Raw genomic sequence first — 13570 nt, 5'->3', positions numbered from 1 at the left:
TGTGTTCAAATATTTAACAGAGTTTATTTAAAGAAGTTTGCCAGCAAAAATGCAGTTTTAATTAGATACAAAAGTGGGCAATGCAGTTTCAGCTACAGATACATTTCCTAGGCCTGGTCCAGAGAAGACTGTGAAATCCACAGCTGTTGAAACCCTTCAACTCAGGAAAAGCTACCTGGAAGAGACAGGGATGTTGATAAGGAATTTATTGCTCTGTACTCGGAAGCCCAAATAGCTTTGTGTTGATTGAGCAGAGCTTCCAGAAAAAGCAGTTCCCTCCTGACAATGTGAGCCTTGCTGGGGACCATCAGATTCCCTTATTGACTTACAAGAAAATCTCCTGCTTCTCTTTTCTCAGTCCCATTACCTGCATAATGCCCAGTTCTAGTCACAAGGCTAGCAGCCACCCCATTGCAGAAGACTGAGCTCTGTCACCTGGCATGCATGGGAGGTTAAGGAATCATAAGAATGTGAGATACTGCACAGCATCACAAATCTTGCAGTTTGGGAGGCCAAAAGTGTATCTCAGCAATAAGTCTCAGATTTACCCAGACTAGCCATAGCTCTGCAATTGCTGACTGTGTATGAGAAAAAAAAGCTTATATCTCAAACACATCAGCAAATTAAAAAAATATAGTTCCCACTCTCCAGAATCATCCAGAGGAAAGAGATAAAACATTTCTCAGACAAGAAAAAGTACATATTCCTCTGTTCCCCGGTGATATTGAGGTCTCCTCTTTTCAAGCCACTTTGGTAAGCTTGATGTCCCCTGAGATCTGCAAAACTTTAACCAAGTTCAGAGGCTGAATGCGGTGAGTGAAGTCACAGAGCTGCCGTCCATCAAGCAGGACTCGTATTTGCTGGTGTTCACATAAGAGCTCCATCTGCAATGGAAAATGACAGGGGAGGGTGTTAGAGGTCAGCAGCAGGGTTGATTTCACCAGCATGGACTTCTCCAATTGTTATGGGGAGAGTGAAGCACAGAGTCTACCATTTCTTCTGAAATCCCCTAATAAATAACTTACCCTCTGCTGAGATGATACTGCAGAGCTCCTTGCAGGGAGTACTCTCACTAAGATTAGAGAAAGGAATGCATCTCTCCCATCAGGGCTTGAACTGTTGCTGTCTGTGCCATACTAGACTAGTTAACCTGGCAATGTCAGTAGTTAGCTATTTTTGGTCACATAGCCTTCAGCCTTTCTCCCCTCCTTTTCTCTACTCTATTCATAGTACCAAAAAATTACCTTGAACGTATCGCCTGCTGTAAATGGAAAGTAGGGAATAGTCTTCTCTTCTTTTCCCCATTTCCCACCAATTCGTGCATTTCGGGTGATGGATTTCTCACTGAAGTTAACTGTAAATAACAGCCCAACATCTTTGTTTGCATCCACTGGATCACAGAGCAGAGCCAGCGAAAAACTGAAAAAAAACAGTTAAATGACTGGAACTTTCAGAAATGTTAAAGGACATGGTTAACATGACATGCTTTTAAAGACTACAGACAGCTGTTGATTTCATGTCAGACTGGTTTTTAAATGATGTTGATTCCAACCCCCAGCAGACAACCAAGATGCAGGTTGAGAATTGCACCTCTTCCTGGAGGAGAAATGCCACTTGTGTGCTCCCTTCCAGTTCACATTAGATAAGGGCAAGGAGTAGAAAATCCTGTCAGGGCAGCCAGAAAGGTCAAAGAGTAAACTCCTCCTTGACCTTTAATCTAAGTGCAGGAAAACTAAATAAAGCCATAAATTATTAACCTGTTTGATTTTCTTCCTCCAAAGAGCATAGACCTCCAAGAAAGCTTCTGAATTTAGAAAATAGGTAGGAGCGTGTATGACATGGTGAAGCCCCCACCAGTACCTTCACCTACCTCTTTGGGTTGGAGTGTACAATGCCTATGACTGTGAGTTTCATGGCTGGTCTCAGGCCACCTTTAATTTCACCAACATACTGCTCCACCTGCAGGGAACAGCGAAAAAAAATTACTGCAGTGGGTGATGCAGGTAAAGAAGTTTTAACGGCTGCTTTGGTCACCTGATATACATTGGGTTTCTTTTTACATATACAAAAGAACTCAAAAATATTTCTGGCCTGAAGTACTTCTTGCACTCTCAGTATAAATTCTGTATTCTGGTATCTGAGGGAAGCAGGAGGGCTGCCATAACTGAGTGCCTGGTGACAAGGCACTGGCTGCCTGACAGGACTGCCGGCCCCCCTGGGCAGCATCCGACCAAAACTGCTGTCAGCAAGGGGAGTGTCTACTGTCCTTGCTCTACCTGAGTGACCTGTGTGACAGAGGCTCCTGGAGGCCCAGCTCTGGAAACAGCCAGCACTGCCTTCAGGCGACTGATGCCACTCTCCAAGACCAGAGCAGGTACTGCAGGAACTGTGGTGGCCCACGTGCCTCACAAGGGACGGGACCCAGATGGCTGGTACACCTGGGATGAGATGGCAATGGCTGCTATGGTCTGATGACACAATAAAACTCGTTGCAGTGCTCCATGCAGCAGATGAAAAGCATTGTGGCAGCATGATGCAGAGCACAGACTGCATGAACTTAGTGTGCCAGCTCGAATTCGTTACCAGATTTCAGTGGGCTAACTTGGCACCAGCAGGCTTTACACCAGGCCAGGTGGCCTCTGTGCTCCACCATAAAAGTGCAAATCCAACAGAGATGCTGTTCTGCCGCTGCATGTTCACCACACCCTCACAGGTGACTGAAAATCACACTCTTTCAAAGGCTTCTTGGTGGATTTACTTTTGTTTTCACAGAGACCTGTAGCTGCAAACTCCACCCAAAGATCTGAGCTACATTCACTTTTTTCATGTAATTCTCTAACAGCTTTGTTGGTCAGTGGAGGAAATAATACAGGCCATAGCTGCCATGGAAATATTAAAGAGAGAGCTTGGAAACAAGTGATGGGGAAGTTTTGAGACTTCAGTTTCAGAAATGGCTTTAAAATGTAAATGTCAGAATACCACACTGCAGCATGTAATCACTCCTTATGCAGGTTCACTTAGAAAGAAGCTGCTAAAAAACACTAAACGTTATTAGCAACTTGTGTAACATTGATAATATTCCAAGGCAATGCACAACAGACCCTGTTTTAGATAAAGAGAGCTTTATCGTTCCAGTGTTCTAAGGTAAAAATTCAGACAGCTTTGCTAGAAGATCTGCACAACATGCACACATAAATTCAAGACAAAAAAAGTCTTGCCTATACCTCATTTCCTAATTTCAATATATTAGTTGTATCTTCTGCTAAGATGACCTTATGCAATTTATTTTCCCGCTTTGATATTTACGTCCAGCTACTTTTACAGCTTCACAGATATATTAATAAACCTCTAATTCCTAACAAGAACAATATTGGAAGAAATTAATTAAAAAGTACCTTTAAAAATGACAGTAGTACTGCTGATTGTTAATAATGTACATTTACCCTTGCAGAAGTGGGCAGGTGACTCCTGCGGGTATGTTTTGAACTTTGTAAAAAAAAGAAAAGCATCAAGCACCTGACATGTCTAACACAAGGAAGGAGTCTGCCTGTAGGGAGATACTTCAAATTGGATAAATCAATTAGAGTGGGTAATAAGTATATCCCAGGATAAATGAAGTCCATCCTCATACAGTTTCCATGTCCCACTAAAGCTCCTTCCTTGCCTAGAGAAGAGACAAGATACAAAATAATACCTCAGACTGAAAGTATAGGTTGAGAAATTGCTTGTGCAGAGCTGTGCCATAGCAAGCACCATCATTAAAGGCACAGGGTATCAGAACTCAATAGATTGAACAACAACGACATCGTCTCATAAGTTACAGCTCATCTGGCATGGCCGGAGAAAGTTCAGAGGCATGACTGCCCACACACCATTTATCTGCTGATGTGGAGTTGACAGTACAGGTGAAAAATACTCAGGAGCCGTAGGAGGTAATGGTACGAACTCCTGCAGCATCTTATGCGGTTTATTGGTGGGTCCCAGCATATGCACATGGACATAGCTCCCTTCCCGTATTTTCCGTTCAGGAGCCCTGGGGACTCGCTCGGTCACTTACTTTGGCACACCTCTCCTCTGTCATGACCGCTCTGCCTCTTACACTTGCCTCGCCGCAGCACTCCACGGAGGAGTTTTTGTTTTGTGCGTCAGGACAAAAGCAAACAAAAAGCCGGAATAAAGGGAGGATGCTGGGGGGGGGGGGTGTCTTATCTCTGCCAAACACCGGCTGGACACCACCCAGCCCAGCAGCTGAGTCATGGCCCTCTGCACCTCGTCCCGCTGGGGGAGCTCACAAATAACAGGGTGAGAGGGCAGGGGGGCCCGGCCGCCCCACACAGGAGCGCCTGGCCAGCCATGGCTGGAGCTGTGTCTGCACCTGCACCTACACGTTTTTATACAACTCTTTAAAATTCTGTGTGTGTGTGTGCATAACATACTGTATTTGTATATGTAATACATATAAACCCCAAGTCATTTATTTATTGATACCAGTTCTGTCTTCTCTCAAATGAGCTAAAAATAATAATAATAAAAATATATACAGAACTTGCAGAGCTATATATACACCTATATATAGATGTATACATCTATACAGGTCTAGGTGGCTACATTGTATATAAACACCTGTATATGGGTGTATAAGCTGTAGGTATATACACCTATATATGTGTATAGGTATATATATGTATAGGTGTATATATGTGGGTATAGATATGCGTGTGTGTATATATATATAAATATATATGTATATATATGTACCAGAGTGAAGTATACATACAGTATACCTACACGGTTATACAGCTATGCAAGGGATAAATGTACGCGCCGAGACGTGTATATACCCCTGTATGCGCACCTCTCTCTCTGTGTCGGTGTGTACAACTGTACACCCCCACACGCATCTCCCCACGACGGAGGACGAACAGAAACCCCGACGGCCCCTCTCCCTCACGGATCCCCGCGTCCCAACTACGGGGCGGAGCTTCGGGGGGGAGCCAATCAGAGTCAGGCGAGGCCCGAGCCCGGGACGGAGCTGGCGCATGGGACGGTGGGCGGGGAGGGGCGCGGTTAGCGGGGAAGGGCGGGGCTGGCGCTGCTCGGGCTCCTGCGGCGGCGTCAGGCGCCCCAAAGAAAGATGGCGGTTTATTTACATCCCTCCGCGGCGCGGCCAATGGACAGGCGCCTTGCCCGCGTGCCCGCCCGGCGGCGCGGTCAGCTGAGGCGGCGGCCAAGATGGCGGCGGCCAAGATGGTGGGGCTCTGGGGCGGAGGTGCCGGGGCCGTGCAGTAGAACCCAGCGCCGCCGGGGCGGCCGCGCCTGCCCCTATAGGGAACGCGGCATCGCCTGCGCCTGCGTCACCCCTGCCCCTCGTCCTGGGAAGATGCATTCTTTTGGGAGCGAAGAAGCAGTCTCGCTGGAGCGTCTCTTTGGGTTCTTCTGCGAGTGCGTGCGGCATGGGTACTGGGAGCTGGCGCAGGCCTGTGTGCCCCAGCTGAGCCAGGGGCACGGCGATGGCCCTGGGAAGGTGGAGGCAATTCTTCAGGCTCTGGTAGCGTGCCCCGTGGGGGTGAGGTAAGTAAGGTACTGCTCTGGCTGAGCAGACTTGAGTGTGAAGGGAGGAGGAGCAGTTAGCTTAGTGTTGGCTGTGGGGAGCCGGGTAGGATCTGGGAAGCAGCACCTATTTCACTGCTGAGGTGCCTTCGGTGTGTTTAGTGGTGCTGTTATGTGAACGTTGACACATTATCACTGACCAAGAACTTAGCAGGCTTTCCAGCCCACTGGGATAACGAGCTGTGTTCATTTATGTGGCTGACATGGTAATTGAGACAAGCTTAAAACTACTTGTAAGCATTTCAGAACTGATTTTGTTAGATTTTGCTGAAGGAGAAAGAACAACTCTTGAAATTATGTTCCTTTGACACTGGGCTTTGGTTAATTTAGAAATGGAACCACCAAGATGAGCCCTATAGTTATTTAAAATGTTCTCTTGTTTCCAGCTCTTGAAAATCCTCACAGTTTCTAAAAATGTAAACACTAAAAAACTCAAATTATGCTGTCGATTTCCTATTTTTCTCACACCAGAATTTGAAATGCCATTTGTTTTACTCAATCCTAGTTACGTTTTATCAGTGCTTTTCAAGTAGATGCATGTGTAAGGTGACTTTCTGGCACTTCAGGGAACATCGGTATTCCCCCTGTATAATCAGATGATTATACTTCTTCACATTTAAGTTTGTGGAACATTTTGGTAAAGGTTCCAAGAAACAATTTACATTAACAGCAGTTAAAGAGTCTGGAGGAAGGTGTGCACGTGGTTAGATGAATATTGCTAATAGCCATGTCAGCCATAAGCATTTTCAATCTTTTTATCTTTGATAGAAAGGCTATCACATCTAAAGGTTTTAGTTAGTAGTGCTGAGATTTTTAAAGGACAGTAAAATATATTGTCCTTTTTCTTTTTCCTAGTCCCTTTTAAAGTACTGAATATATTTCCTAACTGTACAGACTTTGGGATGTGTATATAAGTACTGGAGCACTTGAAAAGCTGAAGAAAATTAGAGGGATTCTTTGTTTAATTGGTACATTGCTTCACTTTTAGTTTGGGCATAGAGCTGCACTTGGGCTGCTGTGACCTAAACCTTAGTTTCAGTTTTTCGGATAAAAATAGACAGAACAGGAAATAGCAGTGCTTGGCAAGTGGTCACATTTCAGAGAAATCTGCTGAAGTGCTCCAAGAGGACTATACAGACTGAACTTTAGACCAGAAATAAATTTAATTGTTTTGAAGAACTATGCCTGTGGTATTTGGCCAATCTAAAAGCAGTTATTTGCACAGCAGAAATCACTGAGTTAATGTGCAAGCAGCACCAATATTCTGGTTCCTCTTCATTCTTTTCTGTCTGATTTGTTTTCAGCTTTTTAGTTATCTTTGGTTTTATTTTGCACAAAGAAATACAAAAATCAAAATGATCTCTGACAGTGTTTTCCTGAATTTTGGACCTTGTATAATCCAGTGTACGTGCTTCTTGCTTTTGTAGATGGGGACAGAATTCTAGCCCATGGAGAACAGCATGGCTTTGGCTTCTTGTGCTGGAAAAATGGCTTGCCAGGAATAAGGTACAGAAACATCTAGCTGACTTGCAAATGCAGTTTGTAGCTCTGACTTCTAGCTGCCTTCCAAGTGCAAAATGTCTGCCCAGTTGCTTATAATGGAACTAAGTTCTCAAGGTGTCTGGAGACATGCATTGCTTTTACATTTAACAAATTTGCCAAGAAACAACTGTTAATCTTCACACTGGAGAGAAAAATTGTTTTGGTTCCTTTTTCAAGATATCAGAACTTGGCATTTTAGCTTTGAGCATTCATACAAATGAAAAGCATGAGTGTATCAACTTCTCCATTTGTGTAGCACCCTTCTTACATTAACAATGAAATAGCTCAGGCGTCAGACAATTCTGTATAAGTTTTAGATGGTGAGGGATGTGTGTACTTCTTTTAAAATTAATTTGTCCGTGTCACTACTTAGGCTTGCATTTTTTTTTTTACGTTCTGAGGAATTGATGGGTTTGTAATTCTTGATAAAGTGACACTTATCTCTGTTTCCAAACGTATGGATGAATAAAATCAGCTGGTGTGAAAGCAGAACCTAGTTGCGGAATAGCCTTTGACTGAGAATAAGGTATCTTCAGAGCAATATTTCACTCTGCCTCACAATGTTAATGAAACAGCTAAGATAGATTTATATGGTAATGTAGATAAATAAAAGCTTTATTGACTAACATCTTTCCCATACTCATATATGGTTTCAGAAAACTGTTCCAGCTGTTCTTCAGAGAGAAACTGAATTTTTAGTGTTCTTGGAAGAACTACAGAAGGATATTTCTGAGGAAGTCCTAAAGGTGAGCTACTTCTGTGCCCTGTTTCTTCTTGTTAGTTATGCAGAATGTCCAGTTATGCAGAATGTGGGATCGAAGTTAATGCTTCTTGCTAACTTGACTGCCTGAGAGGTTAATGTGTTAATAATCTTCCAGGCAGTTGAAAGAGTCTGTAATTCAGATCCCTTTCTAAAGTTAATCCAATGTGCCTGCAAGCGATTTCTCTGGTCAGAGTGGAGGCTGCAGGCAGGCAGCACAGGTTTTTCTACATGGTATTTCTAACACACGTCAGTCCTGACTGCAACTACTTGCCACAGTTTTATATCTATAGACACCTGTAATAATCATAAACCTAAAACCCACTGTGAGCTAAAATAAACTATAGTCAGCAAGCACATTTTTAAATTATGTCTATTTTCTTTTATTTTTCTCCTGAGATCTTAATTTTCATCTCCTGCACACCCCTTTACCCTGTTCCTGGAAGTTTTTGAATGCTCTACTGTTATCAGTAGTGTTGTTTGGTAATTGGTATGATGTGTGCTCTGAGGTCCAGGACCCATTTTTACATTACTAATTAATACATGCGGACTGATTTATTTGAGAAATGCATGGAAATATGCAAAGATGGATTAATATAAAAACCAAGTATAGAGCAGAAAATCAGGAAAATTACTAATTATAGAACTGCCCTAATTTGGTGTTAGTTACAACAGATTTAGGCCTGTGTCTGAATTTGTGTGAAATGTCATAAGATGTTGCTTCTAGTCCTGTAGATTCTAACTCTTTAAAGATTTTTTTTTTTTTGTTTGCCATTTTCAAGAGGAAAATGGGAAGTTATTATATTCAGAAGCTCTTGGTAACTTTTAAATATGAATAAGGAAGAGATATTCAATACTTTCCTAAAGATACAGAACTAGCAATTACAGGATTAAAACAATCAAGATAAACTTGAATGTTGATTAAAGTAAATCTCCTGGAAGTCTGTTAGTGAGTAATGAAGTCTGTGCCTGTTGCCATCTAACCTCCAAGGTCATGAATGATTCCACCATTGTCCACAGTGTCCACCAGCGTTGCACAGAAACATGAGATTCAGCAACCTCTTTGTCACAATTACTGTCAGAGGCATGTTGGTAGATAGAGCTATGTTTTGATCCAGCAAATGAAAAAACCTGGGTGTTGTTGACTTCTATTCTCATTTTTTTATGCACACCAACCACCTCTCCCGAGTAGTGCCACAAGTGCTGCTTAAGTGATATTCAACTGGCTTGTCCCTCGCCTTCCCACCTGTTACTGGGAGAGCTAACTGGGATTTTTTTTGTTTGTGCTTGTTTTCCCATTCCTTGTTCTCGATTGTAGGTATGCTTCTGTTAGGAAGAAAAGTTATTGTTGCTTAAGAAAGAAATGGCTTCTGAATCTGTTGGTCAGTTTTAAACAAGTTTGGAAAATTGATGAGGATGATGTGGTTGGCAGATAGATAGTATGAATCTGGATAAGTAGGATTAAAAAAAACCCCACTGATCATTATGCTCTTAGTGGCTTATGAAGTTACATCAGTATATTGCTAAGAGGTGCCTCAGCCACCCCATAGGGACTGCCTGTGACTTATAGTGTACTTGTGTGTTATAGGATTCTTTACATTTTGTTACATATTCAGACATATCCACTCTTCTAGGAAGGACATTGGATAAGGTGGACCATAAAAAGTGGATTTCCTAGGTAGTACAGTGTTTCCAAATTGATTTATCTGTTTGCTTTCAAGTTTCTTCTATTTTTTAAAATAATTCATTTAATATATTAATGGAGTCTAAAAGGCTTACTCTTTTATTATTTCCCTACCAGGAACTATTTGAAGCATTTGAGTGCACCCAGAACGAGCACATCACAGACAGCAAAAGAAGAGATGACTGCTCTCACAAATTCAGTTTGGATGTTGCTTCAGCTCTCCGGAAGCTTTTGGTGCGGGCTCCCCAGAGGGCAAAAGCCCTGCTGGAGTTCTTCCAGGAGGAACAAGGCACACACAGCTCTTCACTCCAGCAGTATCGTGCTCTACAGAACATCTTCGTTGAATTTCTTTGTGACTCCTTGAAATCTCTGCAGAGGCTCCAGGGCAGTTCTGAGATTTCAGCCAAACTAGATCAAAGAGAACTAGTAGATACAATTTATGCTGCTCTCAGTATAGTGACTTTTGATGTGGAGCATCAGGCAGATGAAGTAAGGCACCTATTCAGGGAGCTCTTGGATGTGTGCTGGGCTGAGGGAAGCCCACTGAGGGAGGAGAAGCTACTAAGCTGTATGCTGAGGAAACAGAGCCATGGTCTGTTAAGCCTTTATAGCAGTGTTCTCACAGAAAGAACAAGAGAAAAGTTTTTGTTGTCAAAATCTATACAAAAAGGTTTGTTTCACTTTTTGCTTTGTTTTAATTTCCTGTTTAACAAAACCAGTAAGGCATTAAACAGGCAAATTGTCAAGAAGTCAGGCAGTGTTCTTGCTAAGGAGCCTTAATAAACCACAGAATCTTGTGAAAGTTGATGCTAAAATGATCCTTAAAGCAAGGAATTGGCATAGGAACACCAGTTCTCTCTCTACATTTCTACAGTCTATGCTATCTTCTTTTCTGATCACTTCCTTTACCACCCCTCTATTTCAATCTGCTCAGCATTTCTCTTGATGAAGACCTTGCTTGTAAGAAGATTGACAGTCCTTAGGTATGTAAAGTATGACTCCAGCTCAGGGTCATCCATGTTGGAGGATGTTCCATTTCTGGCCAGTAACAGTTCGGTTACCTCAGTAATCCCAGAATGTTCAAACCCCTTAATACTGGAAAAGTAAACTTCTGAATGTGTAAGGAGATGTGGAGTGGGCTGATATCCCATCTGGAAAGAAGATGCAGTTTGATTACCTGCTCACTTGTCAGAGCCCAGCTGTTGGTTTTGTACCAGCCATAACTTCACAGCCTCTGTCTAGCTCCCTATGACTGGTACATTTAGTTGTAACTCGATGATCCTGATGGGTCCCCTCCAACTCAGCATATTCTGTGAGGATCTCAGCTGAAACTGAAAGGCAAGTGATGCCCATGATCTTGACAGTAAAGTGGCAGGTGAGTGTGCAAGGAGGAAGAACTAGAATGCCTACCCTCTTTTACTCACCTCTGTACACAGAGGTGTAAGTCAGTGCGGTTTGTATCCTTTCTTCTCCCTTCACTCATAGGGGTTCCTGAAGGGAAGTTCAGGCTAGTGCGGCCAGCTCTGGCATTTCTGATAATAACTACAGTTCCTGCTTCCTCATGGGGGAAGAGAAAGGGAGATCCACATTCCTTCACTCTCACTTTGCACAGATCTGAGAAGTTCCTGTGCTGGACAAGTCCTTGCTAAGGCCCTGCAAAGCAGCACAGCATCTCAGAGCACAAGAGAGAATTCACGAAACATACAGAGAATATGTGTATGGCTAAACAAAGTCAGGCAGGGTGATCTGAGCTGATGCAAACAATCTGTGTGCTCAGCAGGCTCTTGCTATGTTAATGACTGTCCAGACAGTTTCCTGGTTTCCAGTCTGACCTTTTTATCAAATTTTTCTGCTTGGCCTTCTTATTTTCCAGTAACAATACTTGAGAATCTTAGCTGTTAACATGTAACAGCTGGTTAGTGTTTGAGAAAATGTTGAGTGTTTCTCAGTTTAAATCAGTAGCAATTATGCCTCTGTTAAAGATACCCCTCTCTACTGGAAACATGTTGTGATGTTTTTTAGGTTCATCTGAGCAGCTGGATACAGAGCGAACTGTGATGAGTTTGTTCTCAGATCCCATAGAAGCTTCTTCTTGGAAGACAGCCTATTTCTACTGCTTGAGCAGCAGCAAGCACTTTCTGGAACAGATTCTGGTACAGCCATAAAATCATTAACAGGGAAACCCAATGGAGGCTAAAGTCAGTCCCTGTATTGATCATATCTTGGTGGTGCACAGCAGCATTCTGTATTCATACAGTGTTTACCAGGGGTTATGACTAATTGGAACAAGGGGGTAACTGGTGATAACTCCCCGACTTGCATCTGTGTGATGAACATAAAACAGCTAGTGAGATTTTGGGAAAAGCTCATCTTCATGCAGACTGAAGATTAAGTCTTCAGGATTTAAGAAGTCCCGTGTTCTGCTTGTAATTTTGTTGGATACTCAATTTACCTTATTACCTTGAACTTGTTACTTTGCTTTTCTGATGCTGGTAGACTTGGGGCTGTGAGATTAGTTTGCATGGTAGATTATGTTTTAATTTATGTTAATAAGTTATGTTTAAAAATTTATGTTTTAAAGAGCTTGAAGACCTGATGAAAAATAGTGTTTGAAATTTATTGATTCGAATGTATTTACATAGACAGAAAAAGTAAAATGCAGAGAGGTGGTCACTATTAAAATGAGAGTTTTGAGGGTTGAACATATTTCCACTTCGAAGTAATATGCTCATAGAAGTCTCCTACATAATGTCCTTGACAGAGACATAATCACTAGGAGGAATGTAAAGATAATGTAGAGTGAGTGCGAGTTGGCTCTTTAGTAAGCTTTTGAAGTGATGTTTTTTTCCTTAAGACAACTTTACTGATGAGTAATCTGATGGTTTGGAAAATGTAAGTTCAGGGAAGTTCCAGATGCAGAACTTCCCTATTTTTGAAGCTAATATTGAAATGGCTACTTGCTTACATAGTCTGCCAGTACTATGGGTCTCTACATTCTGGAAAAAGAAATACTTATTCCTTTTGTTTTCTAGGTGACTGCATTAACTTTACTGAAAAGAGAAGACTACTCAAGCCTGAACAGTTTGTTGAGGAGAGAATTCAACCCCCTTAGCCGTCTCTTGGTGTTGCTAGGATGGACTCATTGTCAAAGCTTGGAATCAGCAAAAGCATTGCTATGGACTCTACACAAAACTCAGGTGAAAGAAAGTGACAGTATCCCAGTCTGAGTCCAGATAATGCAATTTGGTTGCAAAAATAAGTAAAACCACGTCTTCAGTGAGAATGTTGGTCTTTCTCAGAATGGGATTTTAGAAAGCTAAGATGCTACAGTTATGTGTAGGTAACATAATTGGACACTTTCCTTCCTTCTTTTTGGTCAGCTGTGAAGGGAGTGTGATTGCACAGGAGACTCTGAAAGTTTCTCATGCATAAACTCTACAGCTTTTGCTGTTAACAAAGAAAGAAAAACAGCAATGGTTGTTGATGTTTTGAAAAGACCTGGGGGTCTTTGTTTTGTGTAATTTCCTCCAGTGAGTCATCCTTGGATAGTGGCTAACTCTGGTCACAGCTAGCCTGAGTTCAGCAACAGAGTAGCTTGGAAATTCCCCATACTTATTCTCACAGTGAAATGATAAATTACAAGAGTTGTGAGTGGAAGATCCACCTTGTTTGTGGGCAGCCTTCATCTGTGCAGAAGAGAGGGTGCCAGCTCTGAGGGTGTAGTTGCACTTCAGATGAAGTCTTCTGGCTGGCAAGTGGCTTAGACGGCAGAAGTGTGGAGATGATGAGCCTTGTGCTGCTGGATCATGGTGTAGATTGAGGCTGATATTGCCTTAAGGGAGTTATTGTCTATTCAGTAGCCTCTGCAAAGTGAAACTTTGAGGTCTGATTTTAGCAGGCAGTCATCTTTAATAGAAAAGCACATGGAAAAGGAGAATAACTGTCTGCTACTCAGTATGTCATCTGTTCTAATA

General features: G+C 42.3%; 2 protein-coding genes across 7 annotated transcripts in view; one reads left to right on the top strand and one right to left on the bottom strand.

The window, feature by feature from the left end:
• LOC135415903 (galectin-related protein A-like) lies at nucleotides 1-5139 on the bottom strand. 2 transcript variants are annotated; one of them, XM_064658374.1, is made up of 4 exons: nucleotides 4856-5139; nucleotides 1871-1959; nucleotides 1245-1419; nucleotides 1-884 (listed from the first exon to the last, which is right to left on the bottom strand). In XM_064658374.1, exons 1-4 carry the CDS (start codon nucleotides 5039-5041, stop codon nucleotides 741-743), a joined length of 594 nt encoding a protein of 197 aa, XP_064514444.1. In that variant the 5' UTR covers nucleotides 5042-5139; the 3' UTR covers nucleotides 1-740. The 2 variants fall into 2 exon arrangements, with proteins under 2 accessions (XP_064514444.1, XP_064514445.1); XM_064658375.1 differs by lacking the exon at nucleotides 4856-5139 and adding an exon at nucleotides 4058-4616.
• The window catches only part of ZFYVE26 (zinc finger FYVE-type containing 26), a 47655-nt gene continuing 39204 nt past the window's right edge, over nucleotides 5120-13570 (top strand). For 4 of the 5 annotated variants that reach the window (XM_064658341.1, XM_064658342.1, XM_064658340.1 and 1 more), the window contains exons 1-6: nucleotides 5120-5571; nucleotides 7038-7116; nucleotides 7809-7898; nucleotides 9714-10266; nucleotides 11619-11749; nucleotides 12629-12793. In XM_064658341.1, the coding sequence (XP_064514411.1) occupies nucleotides 5135-5571; nucleotides 7038-7116; nucleotides 7809-7898; nucleotides 9714-10266; nucleotides 11619-11749; nucleotides 12629-12793 (1455 nt within the window). In that variant the 5' untranslated portion in view covers nucleotides 5120-5134. Of the gene's footprint in view, nucleotides 5572-7037; nucleotides 7117-7808; nucleotides 7899-9713; nucleotides 10267-10382; nucleotides 10972-11618; nucleotides 11750-12628; nucleotides 12794-13570 lie in introns of those variants that run through there. The other variant, XM_064658344.1, reaches the window with a different exon arrangement.

Source organism: Pseudopipra pipra, chromosome 6, assembly GCF_036250125.1.
Source record: "Pseudopipra pipra isolate bDixPip1 chromosome 6, bDixPip1.hap1, whole genome shotgun sequence".
NCBI classification, from domain to species: Eukaryota; Metazoa; Chordata; class Aves; order Passeriformes; family Pipridae; genus Pseudopipra; species Pseudopipra pipra.
The sequence above is the reverse complement of the archived record's forward strand: the minus strand, read 5'-3'. Positions and strand labels throughout refer to the sequence as shown.